Here is a 19,117-nt window from a genome sequence, read left to right as displayed (position 1 = left end):
GGAAAGGCTGGAGCATGGAAGCACAGACAACAGGAGGATGGAGGGCGAGTACGGGAACCAAACATTGATAGGGAAGAAACACAGAGGACAGATAAGTACACGTGGGAGCCAGCTTAAAAGGGCATACTCTGGTAGAGTATTTAAACACAAGTAAAAAAGAAGGACCTAAAAAAGTAGGCAGCAGATGGATAGAAGTAATCTATACATGCTGCAGATGAGGGACAAACACACGAAGAGGGAGGAAGCCTACAGCAGCTGACCACTAAGCAATAAAAGGTACATTTAAAAACTGAGAATGTAATTAGCTCTGAGTCAGGCTTTCTCGACATTCCTCTGTAATGTCTCCTCCAAGCATTTACATATGTTGGTGGTTTTCAAAAGATAAAGCCTGAAGACAGATCTGACACAATATCGGTGTGCGCCAATAACTATACTTAGGGGTTCATATCAAGAATTAATTTCGCAAAGTGTTAACAAAACACCTCCTCCCACACTGCAGAAAGGAGTGGCCTACGTGACATACACCGACAATGTGGTTGAAAAATCATCACCGCACTGCCAACCCAGCCCCCTGAAATGAATACATACAAGACGCCGCTGCGCTATTATGTAAGCGTCCTGGAAGATTCAATTTAAAGTGAGCGTCTGCCACCTTCTCGGAGCACACTGTGACTGGGAAACAACCCTGAGCCTACCGGTGGAAATCCACATCTGTGCGCTGTGCTTTGAATGGGGGAGCGCGAAGACAGCCTGTCTCACGGTGCAGCTGTGCAGGGATGTGGCATGGCTTCCGCAAGGGAAGAATGGCATGTTTAACTCAAGAAAGCAACGTTAGGCAAAGTGGAAAGTGGATGGAAGAGTGTTAGTCTAAGGTACGGAGTGAGGCACAGGAAATCATTTAAGTGCGTTATTGGACTTACTTGCGGCTCTGGGAAAAAATAATTTATGTCATCAGCAACCGAGTGATCTGTTTTACTATTTGAATGAAAGGAGAGTGCTAATGACATACAACTCTTAAATGACTAGTGTTAGGCGTTAAAAAAAAAAAGCACTCGCAGGCAGCCACAGTTTATTTTTTGCATCTCGCTTTCACTTTAAAGTGAAAGCCAGATGCAAAAATAAACACGCCATGGAGTTTGTCTTTATGGGGCCATATGTTTGAAACACATGGCCCCATAAAGATAACAACGCTTTTACGACAGGAGGAAGTCAGACGAGCCCGTCCAAGTGGGCCGTCTGACAGAGAGAAAAGTCTGTCAGACAAACCTCTTTCCCAATGGCTAGCCACCATTTAGCATAAACGGTGACACCGGCCAATGGGGAAGAGGGGCGGGCATAAAGCCCGATAGTGAAGCTCCCTCAAAAACATAAAATCTCGCCAGGGAGAGTGCGCATGTGCGCAGCCCACGCAGGCGAGACCTAAAAAGTGACTGAAGAATACTCTGCTTTCCAGACATTGGTGGCTTGACCCAAGGAAAGAGATCGAAGATGCAAGCCTACCACAAGGATTTGCACACCCGGGCAACTGTGAGAAATCCTGCAAGGCTGAAGGTTTAGCATACGGTCAAGGTATATCTTTCCTGTAACTCTGATTCTGTGCTCTTTTATTGATGCTCTTAAACCAGCCAATTCATATTCCCCTTAGAAATGGGGGGATGTTATGGAGAAAATACACTTTTTTTAAACGCTATTTGTCATTTTGCAAGACGAAAAAGAAAAGGACATTGTTAATACAGTTACAGATCACCTCTCACACCTGTATCCAACTACTAGTTGGCTCATTTAGCAACCATCTCTGTGCCGTTACATTGTAATACTTATGCAAGTTACATTTGTCATCCCCCATTGCATTTCCCGCCTGTTATAGCAAGTTACATTACCCAACACAACCTTCATGACATAGCCTACTCATGTGTCACATGGAGCCCCTATCACAGCCCTTATGTACCCCGCTCTGCAGGCCGCCTTCCTTGAATAGCTTGTCGCCCCCTGTTGCTTTAGATATTCCCTCAGCAGCTGCCATATGTCTTTCGTTTGCGATGTCGGGAACTGGAGTTCTGCGTACAACTCACTTGTGGTGTCACAGTATGTCATACTCTTGATCCAACCTTTAACCAGGGGTTTCTGTCTGCTGCCCCATTGGATAGCTATTTCGTGTTTAGCCAAGAGCATTGCCATTGCAACAAATCTTCGAGTGCTCTTAGGGAGTTCTTCAACATAGCCCAGTAATGCTAGCAAGGGGGAGAGGGTCAATTGTAGTCCAGTCATCTGTTGTACTTCCCTAAATATGTCTTGTCAGTAGGAAGCTATTGTGCACCATATCATGTGTATAAATGGGGTCGCATGGGCGTTGCATTTGGGGCATCGTGCAAACTTGGCGCTGTTTATCCTGACCATCTGCTGTGGCATTGTGTAGGCCCTTCTTAAGATCTTAAAATTAAGTAGTTTGTGCCTATGGTTACATGAAACGAGTTTGGGTTGCAATGGACAAAACCCACTTCATCACTGTTTCATCTTTTTCCCTTCACAGCTTTAGAGGGAGCTTTAAATTTGAGGGTGCAAGTTTTATGTTGCCTGATGTTGCTGAGTTCTCTCTTCTCCTCCTACATTCTGCACTCCCTTCTCCAACAGAAGGTTGTGGTCTTGATTTAATATCCATTGTTCATTGGAGGAGTTTTCATATGTGGATTTTTCCTTTTGTCCATAGTAGATTGTTAAGACAGTTACATGTAATGCATACTTTCTTTGAATAAAACAATTAATCCTATACATGCAACATTTATTTCCTTTTCTGCATCTTGTTCACTTTATATTTTCTTGTATCCTTACTTTCGTTTTGGAATTGATTGGCTTGCTCGTTCTTGTTTCAAAGCTCTGTTTGGCGTACCTCTACAGAGCTTTCAAGATGAAACAGTCTCCATGGTAGCTCATTGATCAAAGAATCAAGAAACTGCCTCGCAGTAGTGCTGCCAGAAGGAAACATTTTGACCATTCAAATAAGGCGATTCTTGTAGAACTATTAATAGATCTCTTCTGGCTTTAAGCGAATGCCAGAGTAGAAAGAGGCTCTTAAACTTCCCATATTAAGTTAAAGTCAAACTCGATAAAGATGCAGCATTCAACATCTGCTGTTTTAATCAATGTCTTTGTATGTTTTTGCAGCCCAGAAAAGGCGTTAAAAGATTCACTGCAAGCTTATGAAGCTGCTTATCTGTCAAAATCATTATCCCGACTCTTCGATCCCATCAACCTTGTATTTCCACCTGGTGGTCGAAATCCACCATCCACGGATGAGCTCGACAGCATCATTAAAACCATCACCAGGTACGTATAAAACATGCATTTACATGGCAAGCATGCAATATTGTATTCCTTAAAAAGTTTCATACAAGTGTATTTTTATAGTGGCGGCTAGTGACATTTGAAAGTGGTGAGGCATAAAAGTTTGGTATGACATTTATGTAGTGAGCGACACGGGCAAGCTTAATAGACAAACGTGGGGTCCAGCCTCAAACCTTCTCCAGAGGAAAAAAAGATCTACACATCTTCAACCACCTCTCTTTTCTCTTCAGCACCCTCTTTGCACTATTCACTGAAAGCATCTCCCTCACTTCACCACTTCCAAACATACACTGCACTCACGCACATTTAAGCAATCTATTTACTTTTGCCCCGTAAATATTTTGCCAACTATGCCCCCCCTTCACACACATTTCCACAACATTTCAATTACAACTGAAATACATAACCATTCTTCTGTGTGACCTGCAGAGAGGCAAACCCACTGACGGGCACTTTGCTTTGGCTTCAGAGCAGCACCAGACCTATCAATCAAAACCCCTCATAAACATCTGCACAGCTCAAAATATGCACAGGCAAAAATACAGCTAAAAACACATCACAATTAAATAGCTAACTCTTGAGGGAGGCAAGAATTAGTAAAACTTGAAATAAGAGAGGAACTACATGCATTACCTTAATGTTTTTAACACTCATCGTTCATAAATCAATCCATGTTTTTGGTATTATTGTTGTTAGGGCATGAAGATAAGGCACATGATCACAAAACACTACTGCCTGGACAGTCTGGTCCATCGGGACGGGCACTTTGCCCATTCAGTCGTGAAGGCCCATTTGGTATGAAATTGTTTCGCAGACCCACACCCAGGGTGGCATTGCTTGGGTATCTGTTCTGAGGGAAGGAATCTGCGACTAGAAGTCTCTATCACATGAACAAGTTACTTACCTTCATTAACACCACACCTGTTAGGGACTCTATCTAGCTGCAGATTCCTTACCGACTCACCAATCCTATCCGCGAACAGATTTCTAGGGTCAGGGCTTTCCCCTTTCAGGGCGCTAGTATTCCACACTCGTGGTCAGTGTTCTTTGTGGCTACGCGCTCTTGGCATGGAAAGTCTAGAAAAGAAACTGGTATCAGCGCACTGGGGTGGCAGTTATATAGGCACGGCACACATCACTTCCGGCGTAGACGACGCTATGCAGAGCCGATCAGCGCCACTTACCGAAGTGCAGGAGTACTGCTCACGAAAAATATCCGATTCCAGTCTGACGCCTGGGGATAATTCTAAGGTAAGAAATCTACAGCTAGATAGTCCCTACCAGATAAGGCGTTTCCGAAGGTAAGTAACTTGTTTGATATTTCTATTTCTTGCAAAGGTATGGGTCTAATTGTTCGCTATTTTGATGCTGGATGGTTTCTGCTGGTCCGTGTTTTTAAAAAAAATTTAATTAATATGTTCCATTTCCATCCATGCTATTTCGTTGTGATTGGTTACACTTTAAGTCATTCTTCATCTATTGGTCCTACAGCTGAGTCTTCTTCCAGCACCAACAACAATTATGAAAATTTATAGGTTACCAATCTGAATTCAGTCAAACAATTCAACAGCTGAACCTGGATCGCGTCCTTTTGTTTGACCTTAAGACAGAGGCTTTGTTAGAAAAATGCAGCAAATGTATCCAGGCCCGTACCCATCTTTTTCTTTATTTTTTCCACCTAGTTCCAATACTTAGGTCAGGAAAATGTGTATACTACTATCCTTAAAATGTTAAGTGTTTACCTGCTGCCACTTTCATCCCTGTTGGCAGCTCTAGCCATATTCCTTCACCAGAGGTTTTGGATTAGGGGCACTTTGTAGTAAGTCTAATTATTCTGTGAAGCCCTGGTTGCTGCCCATATCATCCTCCCTCAAAAAGGAAGCAACGAGAAATGGAAATCCCCACCAACTTTGCATGTTGTCACTAACTGAACGCTGATCTGTGCAGTTCCTGACACATTATCTAACCTCTCTTCTTTCTGTTCTAGTTTCACCACCAAAGCCCTCACACACTTCTTGAAAGACTCCAAGTGATTCACATCATCGCCCTAGGAATACATTTGGGTTTTCAATTATTATGTCCCTTGACTAATACATAATGTACGAAAGAGCAATGGCCTACCCACCAACATTCAGTCAGCTACCTGGGGCCTCCCTCCCTGCAGGGGCCCCTACCCACCGACAGTTACTTAGTGCAGAGCCAAATTCCTAAAGGGGAGAAAGTCGAAGGCTTCCTCCTAGGGTAATGAGTATTGCTGACCCTTACATCCAAGGCTTATGTTTAGCCTCACATATACATGCCTATGTGGCATTTCAGCTCCAGTATGCTGCATGTTCCCTCGTCTGCAGGCCCAGCCCCTGCTACTCAAATGTCATGGGGGCTGCTATATCAACTTATGAGAGCTTTTTCAAGGCAATGGAGGGCAGACTGACCAGAGACATGCAAGTGCCCTCTATGTCAGGACAGGAGGGATCACCATTCGCGTCCTTGACATCTCTGATCCAATCCCGCCCTTCTCCTGTTGCCCCAGGCATAACTCTTGCTCCTCGAGCCCTACATGTCTCATAATTTATTTTAAAGCCAAATATCTTGCTGAATTTGACTAGCGACTCCTCTTTCAAATTGGGATGGGAGGCCTCAGTGTGGCTCAGAATGCATAATACATTGTTAGCATTAAAGCCTATTCTGCGTGCTCCTATCTCACTTCAGTACGTATTATTAAAGGTTATGACCTATTCATAAAGCCAAATGTTCCATGATCAAAATGAAAATCAAGGGTCAGTAATGGATGGCCTGTTGATTCCCGCTTGTGTCCCTTTGTGCACTTTGTTAATGAAATTTGGTAGCTGGGCTATATGAGTTTGATTATTATGAGGCCCAGGCCAGTGGCAAAAAGAACCTTGGCCAAAAAGTCCAGTCATTGAGATTGACTCCCTCTTTGGTATTTAAGGAGAGTATTAAGAAGGTGACCGCCTCTCCATCTATCATTAGCGCTCAGTGCCAACCTAATATTGTCAGATGATCATCTGGATGTAATAAATCAAGACTGATCCAAATGAACAGTGTTAGTCAAATACTGTTATAAATGGATGGACAGAACCTTTGTGAACTTTGTTGTGTTGACTTTGAGTTGACTTAGGCCTATATAAGGAAGTCCTGTCCTTCTTGGAGCTACACATTAACGCAAGTGTAGTCTCAGTCATCAAATCATATACAAGGCCTATAGCCATGAAAGGGTTTAGTAAAGGGACTAAGTAAAGTTACCAAAGGCCCTAACTGCCTCATAAAGTAACCCTGGCAACTCATAAGAGCCTGGTGCCTAATTGGTAGACATAGAAATTATTGTTACCCAAACCTTCTCAGCAGTGAGAGCAGATCAAGGGACTTTCAAAAAAATCTGGGGTATGGAAAGATCCCACAAATAAGATGATTGTGATTTGTGGTTGAATCTACTGTTGATATAAATTGTCACTGTTGTGTTCTGATCTTCTTATGAGAAAAACTCAGAATCCCTGGATCCTTTATGTTGGCGATTTTTAAGTCTTTTCCTGTAGATCTGTCTTTTCTATAGCAAAATCTTTATCTTCCGCAAGGAAGACAATTAGGCTCTTAGCTCTCTCAGACCTCTCTGCACTTTCAATGATCCCATTACTTTTGCACACGTCCAGTTTGCCTATCTGCCCATGATGTTGCTGTTTCTATAAAAGAAGTGTTCTTCCTGACTGATTATAGTTATAATATTTCCTCCTGGATCATGGCTTTGGTGGGTTCCCAAACTGATGCCCAGGAGATGTGAGGTGTACAATTGTGAGAGGAATATTCTGTAGGAGTGCCTATATCTCTTTTTCAAATGAGCATACCACTATGGAGCATTGTTCCCATTCTCCCTCTGCCTATATTGTTTAATAGAATCACATGAGAATTAAAGGTGTAGACTAACTGACACATAGCCCAATGTGGAGTTTGCACCAATGAGATGTCACACTCTTCAAGACGATGACATAGTTGGTTTGTAAACAATGTGTGGGCAATTTAACAATGAACTCAAAATTCAAAACATATTTTGACCACTTCGGTAACACACTTGACTCATTCAAATGACCCATAAGAAGTTTTTCCTACCATAGAGATAACACATCACCCAGCATAAACTTGAAGGCTGGCCTGAATCTCACTAGCCCAGACTTTTTTTTTTAGCATAATGCAGAAAATAAAAGGTTTACACCTAAGCCTGGCACCTACTTACCCACCCTGTTTCCTGTTACCTTGACAGTAACACTAGGTCCTGTTCGTAAGAGATGACATCTGCCACAACGCCTTGTGGAACAAAAACGAAATTGTGGATATAAAATGACACCAAGATATAATGAGATCATTAGCAAAACCGCCACATAGTGCGTGCTCAAATGGCCAATCATACGCACTCCAAATGTAGGAAAGATGCACATGCTAATTAACCCACCTGGAGTCTGGATAGGTGAACCCTGTTATGAGAAAATAACGCAAAAGACAGTCTCTGAAAACGTGAAGTATGTTGCTTGATTAAGGCACTTGCCACAAGCATGTCAGTGTTCACCTTGTGTACCAAAGTGTTGATTTCTGCACTATCATTTTACTACTCTGGCACCACTACTGTGAGAATCATTTATTACCGAACTATGATTATGCCTTAGAAGGTCTGTGCTAGTTCTGAGAAATCTGGGAGCAGGAAGTTACTTGTATCCCCACTTACAAAACCAAGAGGTCTTGGTTGAAGACTGCCCTGTATTGTCTCTGTGTATCGCTTGCAGTTGCTCATGCATTCTTCCAGTGTGTTGAATGGACCTATCCCACAAATAAGGGTATTGCATTCTCTTCAATTCTTGTTTATTAACAAATGTTCAAAGACCCATGAGTCTGTGCACCTGCTTAATCCCGCCCATGGTAGGTGTGGCAGAAATTCAAAAATTCAGAACCCAAACATTCAAGAATCATAACGACTACGAATTGGGGCAGAGACACTATGCACTAGTTAGAGGAAGACAAACGGCCTACTTCCTTTGTTGTCACTTCAGTATGAAAGTTGTGTAAGGTGAAACCATGCTTCCCACAGACAAGTGCTTCATGAGTGAACACATGCAGCCACTAGAACTTAGGTAAAAACCCACTGTAAGAAAGTGGGTTATTAATTGGGGTGGATGGGAGTCCAACACAAGGAATAGGGTCACCAATTTGATACGGTAAAACATAGTTTCAATCATTTAAATCCGGACATAACCTCTGGTAGCTATGGCACAGAGCAGACAGGCTTAACCCAGGAAAATATATGTAGTATTTAGTAGTAAAAAAGCAGTTTAAAAGGTCAAAACAAGATGTAATAAAAATCCCACGACCCATTTAGAAATATGTAATAATGAGTAAATGACACCAAACCCCACTGAAATTGAGTAAGATGAACTGAAGATAAATATTTCCGACAAAAAGCTCAAAGAAAAAGTAAATTCCCAGTCAGTTGTCTCTGTTCACGGTTGACTGGGACCTACAAGTGACTTAAAGCCGACTGCAGTCGAACACGGGTCGAATATACCAAGTGGGTTTGTCCTGGTTAAAAATGTTACCTTCGGATATGGTTTCTAAAATCGAATTAGAAATACTCCAGCAGGGCAAGGTTGCAGACTATATCTGTCCTATCACAACTGGGTAGCCACTGAAAGAGGTCGTGCTGAATCTGTTGGTTTTGGTGGGAAATGTATCAGTCACTGAAGACCTCACGTCGGGCAGATACTTTTCTCGCGTTTGCCTGGTCAAGTTTTCTCCCTTCTCACTTATTCTTAGTTTGTGGGATCAAAATATTGAAATTTACCAATGTTGGTGTGTGAGATCCCACCGAAGCTCTGGAGGTCTTAAAAGTCCGAATATTTTCTAAGTCCCAGATTTTCAGAGTTTCAGGAGCCAGTTCTCTTGATTACTTCAAAGGGTTTCATGGCCTCGGGTACAACACCTAGGGGCCAAGAGTCACTCCAGCAGAGGCCAACAGCAGGGTCCAGTCTAGTTCCAGGTGCTACCGGTCAGCTGTCACTTCATGAGAAAGAACTCTTGTAGCTTGTTGTGTCTATGTAGCTACACAGGAGGTCAGCCAACTGACTCTTGAGATGCACTTCTTTGTCCCGGGTACAAATGGGAGCAGGCCCACCCCTTCAGGTTTCCACATAGGTTTCAAACAGCAGGACCAGTCCTTTTCTGTTCTACTGCCGGGCCCAGAGAGCGTTCTATTGAGCAGTAAATTAGGTGCCAATTTTTTTGCATCAATATGTTGGCCGAAGATACAAAATAAATTTGCATATTTGGAAAGCCCTGTTAAAATCCAAACAGGAGGTAGATTTGAAAATGCCCTGTTTCCTAAGGGGAAGCATATTTGAAATTGTGATGTCTTGATGCACTTTACAGGAAAGTGTAGGTATCCTGATTTTCAGATTCTAATCCACTCATACATGGATATTGGGTGTAATGATCGTGCTTGTCATACGGGAAATCGGGCTAAACTTCCCAACCCTGTTTAACATATTTTTATCAACCTTGAACCACCCAGTGGTGTGGGGCTTCCGTATTTCTAAAGACACCACTGCGGAAAAGTGATATCTTACAGATGCAAGTGTTCCCTTGACTCCTGGAGGAGAGCCACCAAATTCAAGAAATGAATTGGTTTGAGAAAAGTGGAGCAAAATTGAAGGCCTTCAGTGTGGTTGGACCCTTATGAGGATTTTTTCGATTTTTAATGCCACTAACCTGGGCCACGGACAAGGGTGATTTTACCACAGAACCAAACTGTTACACGTTTTCCTTTTAAGGCACAGGGAGATTAATTGATTTGACCAGAATCACACAATGTTGAGCTGTGACTGGGATTAAAACCTAGCTCTCCATGTGCCAAATCCAGCATCTCTAACTAGCCGGTACACATCTCCTTCCCTGTGTTATGTATGTGGTAACTGTATAGGGCAAACCTAGCTGTAGAATGTGGAGGATGTAATTAAACAAAAGAGAGAGTGAGGGATTTGATTCACAAACGTGAATGGAGAGTACTCCTAGTCCCCTGGGTATCAGTAATAAACAAACAAAAAAGGAGTACCATTAGAGATTGCTTTGATAAAGCGGTCTGAGTGGGATGACTGAAAAAAGAAGAGAGTCCTTCCTTTATTAATAAACCCCTCACTCACCGACCTAGTCGGTGACATGCTTCATCATCGGGGTCCACCCTGATAGCCGAGTGCCATCAGGGTGTGCTGCGACACCTGGACTACAGTGGAGCTGGTATTTTGTGTGTGTGAAGTGAAAAAAAGTGTTAAAAATTGTCCTGGTATACTTGTGTGAAAAATGTATTCGCAAGGAACTGGACAATATTAAAATTAAATGTGTGGATACAATAAGGTGTTATGACCGTGTGTATCACTTATGTGTGAGGTCTATATGTTTCAACCCATAGGATGGAAAGTACCGGGTTTTCATCAGGACTAGGAGGAAAATGGGTGGTCAGGACACACTAACGCCCTGCCGTTCCCTAGATTCCTGTGCACTACTGACAATTTTGTCAAAGTGAAAAAGGAGCTCAAAAACAAAATAGTCGAGCTAAAAGCAAAAAGACCTGGTGGGAGAAAGAGGCAAAAAGTCACAATTATGATTAATACAAGCCTGTTACGAAGTGCCATGCTGGTTCTCACGTGTCTGCTGCTATATAGTGCATCCCATTCAGAGCTTAATGTGATCGGTAGTGACTGACTATCACTAGAGCTGGCACACTCTATCAATGGTGTTGTGCTCGGTGATCACTAGGTAGTTAATCCAACATTCGAACATATTCAGCACTTAATAGTGCGTGGTTAGACTGCTCACATTTTCATTAGCGTGAGGAAACCACGACGTGGAATATCTACGTTTTCAACTTTGACTCAAACTGGCACACTCTAGTAAATGTGGTGTGCCCTGTGGTCGAATGGTCGTTAATTTTAAACAGTCGAAAGCACTCAGCACTTCCGTGTGCATGACTCGACTGCTCACGGTTTAGATTGAAGTGAGTAAATAACGACGCGAAATGTTTGTCCCATTAAACATACAATCACACTACGCATACACACATACAACACACATACATAGGCCGAAGAAGGAATCAAGGCTTACTCTTATTACGGATCTTTTAGGCTTCACGGGGTGGAGGGAAGGTATTAAAACTCAGACTGCCATATTCTGCAATGAGGAAATTAGGAGACAGCTGTCAGGGGTTATGCTCACGAAACCGTGACCGAAAAAATCGGCCTGAATCGGACTCTGGGCTGTGATGTTACTTACAGTTTAGTCGAGTTTAGGATTCTATGTACCTACTCGCCTCTCCGTGCCTCCCCGCTAGTGTTTCTGAAGCAGCCGGCATAGATGTAGCGGCAGCAGTGCTTCCGGGGTGGGCGGGGGCACCCAAATACGTGATGACGTATGAATGTGGGGGATGGTCAGCGAGCCCCAAAGAGACCGAGAGAAATTCAGCACTGCACTGTATTCTTTGGTGCTAGGCACAACTCCCTGCACTCCACGTTTACATGGCCTCAAAACTTCAATAGTTTCATTGTTTCCCTGGAACATGATAACCTTTATAAATCTTCCATACGCAAGGGCGGCAACGTTCTTTCAGTCAACGCAACGCAAAACTTGCAACTTGCTGATTGCCTGGCCAACTTCCTCATCAGAAGGTTCTTGCTTCAAGCTGGTGTCCTTAGACTGACAGCGCAGCCACTAATTCTCAGTGGGGCCTGAACTGTTCCTCTCTGCAGGCCACATGCACAGGTCTTAATGCCTGCTAAGAAATGCTGTTTACGCGATACCTCCTGCTGCATTTGTCAATAGGATGTGCTTCCCCTGGGTCTCCTGTTGTCCATTTCATTTGGGATGCATTTGTATATCCCTTTAAGTGGCATATATTGAGGAGGATTTGACTTGTGTTTGAAATTGTTGTTAAACTGACATTTTTAGTCATTCTGGGAGGGAGGTTTGAATGGAGAAATGTGTAAATGTGTGTCTCAAATCTTTCAATTAGCATTTACTATCTTCACTCGGTGGGTCAGAGGGAAATGTGTTTATTTTATCATTCTTGGAATAAATTTGTCTACAAGGAGAAATCCAAATCAAGGATTATTTGACTGGATAAAAGAACGCGTTTATACGGTATACAGCTAAAAGGGAAGCTTACTGAAATAGTGCAGAAATTACCAGCTACTATGACAAATATGCATGTTATACAGATAACACATACATATATTTATGCCATGCCAATTAAAACAAGCATTTACAATGCAATGGTCTCGGCAATATTATAGGTAGAGCTATTGGTATTGCTTTTTTTTATCCCTAAATAAATGGCATTGTCATTTCTGTTGGCATTGGCGTAATATTTTGCATATGTGATACCTATTGCATCAGCAGAGAGAGAGTGAGGTAGTGAGAGAGAGTGAGGTAGTGAGATAGAGTGAGTGAGGTATTGAAACAGTGATGTAGTGAGGGAGAGGGATGTTGTGAGGTAGTCAGATGTAAGCAGAGAGTGATGTTGTGATGTAGTGAGATAGAGAGAAAGGTAGTGAAAGAGACAGTGAAAGTGAGTTAGTGAGATAGAAAGAGTGAGGTAGAGAGATAGAGAGTGAGTGATGTAGTGAGTTAGAGAGAGAGAGAGTGACGTTGTGATGTTGTGAGATAGAGAGTGAGGTAGTGAGAGAATGAGGTAGTGATGCTTTTAGAGAGAGAAGTTGTGAGATAGTGAGGTAGCAATATAGATAGAGGGGAGTAGTGATGTATAGAGAGTTATGTAGTGAGAGAGAGTGAGGTAGATAGAGAGTGAGGTAGTGAGAGACAGAGAGAGTGAGGTAGTGAAAGAATGAGGTAGTGAGGGAGAGGGATTTTGTGAGGTAGTGAGATAGAAACAGTGAGTGATGTTGTGACGTAGTGAAATAGAGAAAGATTGAGGTAGTGAAAGAGAGAGTGAAAGTGACTTAGTGAGATAGAAAGAGAGAGAGTGAGTTAGTGAGATAGAGAGTGATGTAGTGAGTTGGAGAGAGAGAGTGAAGTTGTGAGGTAGTGAGAGTGATATCGAAATAGATAGAGTGATGTTAGGGAGAGAGTTAGGGAGAGAGAGAGAGAGTGAGATAGTGTTATAGATATATTTTGAGTAGTGATGTAGTGAGAGTTTTTTTGTGGGAGAGTGGAGTAGATATAGAGTGAGGTAGTGAGAGATAGAGAGTGAGGTAGTGAAAGAATGAGGTAGTGAGGGTGAGAGTTGTTGTGATGTATTGAGATAGAAACAGAGAGTGATGTTGTGAAGTAGTGAGCTAGAGAGAGAGTGAGGTAGTGAATGAGAGAGTGAAAGTGAGTTAGTGTATTTGAGAGAGAGAGAGCGAGGTAGTGAGATAGAGAGAGAGTGAAGTAGTGAGCTAGAGAGAGAGTGAAGTTGTGAGGTAGTGCGAGAGTGATGTAGTGAACTTTAGAGAGAGTGTGTTGTGATATAGTGAGGTAGTGAGAGAGAGATAGTGAGATAGAAATAGATAGCGTGAGGTAGTGATATAGAGAGAGTGTGAGTTAGTGAGATAGAGAGAGTGAAGTAGTGAGTTAGAGAGAGAGTGAAGTTGTGAGGTAGTGAGAGAGTGATGTAGTGAAGTTTTGAGAGAGTGTGTCGTGATATAGTGAGGTAGTGAGAGTGAGATAGAAATAGATAGAGTGAGGTAGTGATGTAGAGAGAGTGACGTAGTGAGATAGAGAGAGAGTGAAGTTGTGAAGTAGTGTGTTAGAGAGAGAGATATTTACTGTGGTAGTGATATTGTGATGCTGTGAGAAAGAGAGAGTTGAGTAGTGAGGTAGAGATTGAGGTAGAGAGAGAGTGAGTTAGTGAGAGATAGTGTAGTAATGTGAGAGATAGTGAGTTAGTGAGAGAGAGAGTGAGGTAGTGAGAGAGTGAGTTAGGGAGAGAGAGAGTGACGTAGTGAGAGAGCGAGCCAGCCCCACACACATACAGACCCACCCACACAGAGCCACACACATACAAAGTGTATCACGCAGACATACATACAGAGACAAACATACAGAGTCAGCTAGACACACATAGAGACCTATCCACACAAATATACAGAGCTACACACATCTACATACATAGCCACTGACTTACACATACAGAGCTAGCCACAGACTTAGTCACCTAACACACATAGTGAGCCAGCCACATAAAGATACTGAGCCATCTATACACACACATAGAGGTAACTATGCACTTATTGAGCTACACATACACTGAGCTACACACACGCACAGCTACACACATAGAACCAAAAATATTACATTAACATCACAGAAACGGTGTTCTTACCTGCAGAACTTGCCGGAAGATATCGCCAACTGACGTTTCTGTGAAAAACGTGCCCCGTCCGCACGTATTCAAATAAGGTACTCCCCGTTATAAACGTGTTACAGCACTTTCGTCAAAAACATCGAACTCAAATACATACAAACATTATTACTAGATAATAAATAAACTAGCAGCTATAATATAAAAAAACTATACACAATGTAAATAAAAAATAAGCACGTTTAAATGGTTTTAAGAATAAAAAAGTTATTAATATAAAAAGCATCACACAAATTAGCAATAACAGACATACATATAATATGGTCAATGCACATCTGATTTGTGTGTACCATTTTCTCTACATCATACTCTTCTTTTACTTGTTGGTATTAAGACACATAAAGAAAGAGTAGACGTTCTTCACCTGTTAGGAAAAGATAGTAGGTCGGGTACACTGATGCAATGATTACCTTTGAAGCTTGTTGCTTGAACCACCATTTTATGGTCTTTTCTCTAACACCTGGCTTTAATGGAAGCTGCTTGAATTAGAATTAGATTTAACACAATCCTGTAGTAAAATTGTGATAATTAAAAATAAATTAGGGGTAAAGTAAATGTAAAATCGACCATCTCAAGCAGGCGATCGTATCAAAGTGCATAAGTAAAAGCAGGCATAAAAAAATGTCACATCCCTTTGAGCAGACCGACTGCCTTTCTTGCGTAATCACGGAAGAAATAGAAATGTGTGCTCTAACACACCATGTACATGGCAAACAGCCACTCCTTTGCCCCCGCTAAACATTTGTGACTTGCTTTTCCAGACCAAGGAAGATCCCCTTGGTTACAGTCAACAAAAGCTACCGAAACCAAATCATGAAAACTCGCCGACAAATAGTCTAGTGCATGAGCGACAATCTGAAGCACGCTCTGCTGATATTGGAATCCTTATTTACGGGAGACAAAAATAGGCTCACTCCATTCAGTCGTCTAGGAAGAGAGTCTACAAAAGAAGAGCTAAGGAATTTTGCTGTCACGGCCAACCAAATAGCAGTTAAGAGTACATCCAAAGCAGTAGTTTGTTCTGGTGGTAATACGCCCACTGATGTATTACTCCGGGAATTAAATGGTTCATGGTTTTCGACAAAGCACACAGAGCTGAGAGGTGCATGAGACATGCAGTGTAGTAACAGACCGGGGCAGAAAATAAGACAGATCCGTGAGATCAAAAATCATGTGCTTTACCTTCAAACGGAGCCAGCGGCAGCAGTGATCTCCGTGCGCCCAGGGGACAGGAGGGTGGGGGACGGGGTAGAAGAGGCGGTGGCAGGTTCCTGCGGCTTGACGAGGCCTCTTGTAGATCCGGGCAGACGATGTTCTTACACCCAATCGGTGTAAACAGTGCAATCAGAGGGTAGATATGCGCAATTGGACCCATAGCCTTGATGTGTTCAGCTTCAAAATAACGGGCAGATAATACATTTAAAATGTATTGGAAAGCTAGGAGGGGAGGGTGCGGTGTTTGTTGCAGCCTACAGCGGATTTGGCAACATTACCATTTTGCAGGGCTGAGAGGTGCGCGAGACATGCAGTGTAGTCCGCGAAAGCTTAACAGACCGGGGCAGAAAATAAGAGACAGACCCATGAGATCAAAAATCATGTGCTTTACCTTCAAACGGAGCCGGAGGCAGCAGTGATCTCCGGGCGCCCGGGGGACAGGAGGGTGGGGGACTGGGTAGAAGAGGCGGCAGCAGGGTCCTGTGGCATAAGACGATCGATCCTCACCTTACCGCAGACGAGAAAAAATGGTGCCCGCCAGCTTCCGAATTTTTCGGATTCGGGCGTGGTTTTGCTGTTTTGAGTGACAGACAATGTCACTGTCTAAAGAACAGCAAAACTTACGCCCCCAAATCCGAAAAAGACGGGGCTAAACCGGAGTGACGCATCTCTCCTCCAATGGCTGGCCTCCGTTTAGGAAGCCAGCCAATGGAGGAGAGACAGGGCAGGGAGGCAGGTTCCAAAGCGCTACTAAAGGACATTAAATCTCCGACCCCAGACTGCGCAAACGCAGCCTTTAGGTCCTCGACCTAATAATGTGGCTCAGTAACACGTTGCCTGGAGCAAACGTACTAATAAACACAAATTCAAACTGTATTACAGCACAACTGGCTTGAGAACAAAATGCTTCAAGGACTATATTTTAAAATCACATTACAAGATAAATACTTGGGGCCATACTCCATAGCCGACTTTTTGTGGTTTTATCTCACCGACTGGATGACTTTAATTTTTTCTTCTATATATATAGTTTAAACACCTACGTTTGTAACTACTGCACATGAAAAATCAGCATTGCGCACACCATACATGCATATCAACTCAGTGTAATATGCTGTTTATTACCATTGTTGAGGGATAAGAGAGACATACTGACCCGCTCAAGGCTTTGCCTCTCGTGAATCATGGGCCCTCCCCTCGCTCAACATTGGGAATAAATAGCATATTACATGCCACCATCATATATATTATATACTTTAATTTCTTACTAATTTCTTCTGTAACGCAGATACCAATTAGTTGGCTAGCATATGAACATGTCAAGTTGTAATCAGTAAAATATTTCAGGCACAGTGTGGCAGGCCACAGATGGCATCATGGCGTAAAAGATAGGATCCACTTAACTCTTAATACTGCATATTAGGAAATAATTTGATCAACCTCGTGCAGCAGCCTGAATGTTTACAGAGCTAAAAGCTTGCACGAACCCATTACCACCTCCGAAGGAGGCTGTTTGGAAATGTTTACAAGGATGCACCGAACATGAGAGAGCCTAGTAATGTCAAACCTAATCTTAATTGTTTTTGAACTACTGTAATCCCAGCTAAAAAGGGACTCACTGAAATATGCAACAGCAAAAAGCGTGAATTATAGAAAACATGTGCATTAGAGAGGAAATGCTCAATCACACTTTGATTATTTGAACAGTTCCGTGATGTTCTCTCATTCCATGACTCATGAAAATGTGACTTACTGCTCCTTTTGCATACATGTAATTTTGATTCCATTGATGTCTTTTTTCTTAATAGCGAATTAAATGTTGCTGCTGTAGATCCAAACCTCAGCTTAGCGGTTTCAAAAAATATTGCTAAGACTATACAGCTGTATGGTGTAAAGTCAGAACAGCTGGTAAGTAATATTTAATGGCTGCATTTTGTATTCATCCTGTAACGCCTATGATTGCCTTCCTCCACACACTTTTCTAGTATCGGCTTCTGTAGTCATTAAGATACCTTCTAAGGGAGTTCTTGTGATGCTCACAAATAAGATGTCTATTATTTGTACAGTGCATGACTGCTACCAGTGTGGCTTCACAGTACACAGGATATTTTTGTCCGACAGTATTACATGTAAGATTGGTTGAAAAGGTGTGTGTTTGTAATGTTACTTGTGGGAACAATGGGTGAGGCTTGTGTTACATGTTTTGTTGTGTTCCTGCACACAATAATTTGCTGGTATGTGTGCAAATGTTTCTACGGCTGTTTGATGTGATTAACGCGATTTTAATACTGCATGTATTATGTCTATCCATTAAAAACTGAAGTACCTTAGTGAATGTGTTGTCCCCTCCTCATTAGGATATACGTAGTTATCTCAGGGAGTATCAAGGTTCTATTTGTATCATCAACCATTTTGGAAATCCACAACTCTAATCCAGACACATCAGTAAAGTGCCCTTATGGGTCTAAGTCCCCCTCAGGCCGAAGACAGGCGTATTCCATGAAAACTCAGACAATTTTGGATCCACCCCAAAGTGGTGAAGTCGCAACAACAAAAAATCCCTTGGTAGAGACTTTATGGATCTACCCCAAGAAGAGGTAGAGGTTTTATTGGCTCCACCCAGGAGATGAATTAGTGGCAGGGATAAAACAAACAATACTTGCTAAGGAAACCAACATCTGGGGGAAAAACACACACACAAGGCCTCACACAGACAGAATGCAATGGAGTGGATTGAAATGTGCTCCCCCTACCCCACCCCGTACCCCACCGATAATGTCCACACATTATTACCATACTACACAATGAAATTTGATCACACTAAGCCGAAATTCTTTTGAAGGGCATTAACATAAACGCATACTCACGCTGAAACGTTATTACTGTTAGTGTGCTGTGGGCACTTCGTGCTCAATCATCAGGTTAAGGGGCTAGATGCAGTGGGCACTTCTCCCTCCAAGCAGCGTCTCTTCAAGCTTAATTGTCGTTCCTAGTTTATTTTTTACCACTTTGGCGTCCTATAACTGGCTTCTTCTAAAAGCACTTTCTAGCTTTTGGGATATTGAAGCTAAGTATCAAATACCAACACAAGGACCTTTTTGCTTTTCAGACAATATGTTTGCTGCAACAAACTATTGTAACTGCTGAAAATAT

General features: G+C 42.4%; 1 protein-coding gene across 1 annotated transcript in view; it reads left to right on the top strand.

The window, feature by feature from the left end:
- COG5 (component of oligomeric golgi complex 5) overlaps positions 1 to 19,117 on the top strand; it is a 1,241,975-nt gene that overhangs the window by 976,316 nt on the left and 246,542 nt on the right. The window contains exons 13-14 of the mRNA XM_086929720.1: positions 3,163 to 3,324; positions 17,773 to 17,872. Coding sequence (XP_086785846.1) covers positions 3,163 to 3,324; positions 17,773 to 17,872 — 262 coding nt within the window. The remainder of the gene's footprint in view (positions 1 to 3,162; positions 3,325 to 17,772; positions 17,873 to 19,117) is intronic.

Source organism: Lissotriton vulgaris, chromosome 1_1 (genome assembly GCF_964263255.1).
Source record: "Lissotriton vulgaris chromosome 1_1, aLisVul1.2, whole genome shotgun sequence".
Lineage (NCBI taxonomy): Eukaryota > Metazoa > Chordata > Amphibia > Caudata > Salamandridae > Lissotriton > Lissotriton vulgaris.
Note: the sequence above shows the minus strand (reverse complement) of the source record. Positions and strands in the feature narration are given on the sequence as shown.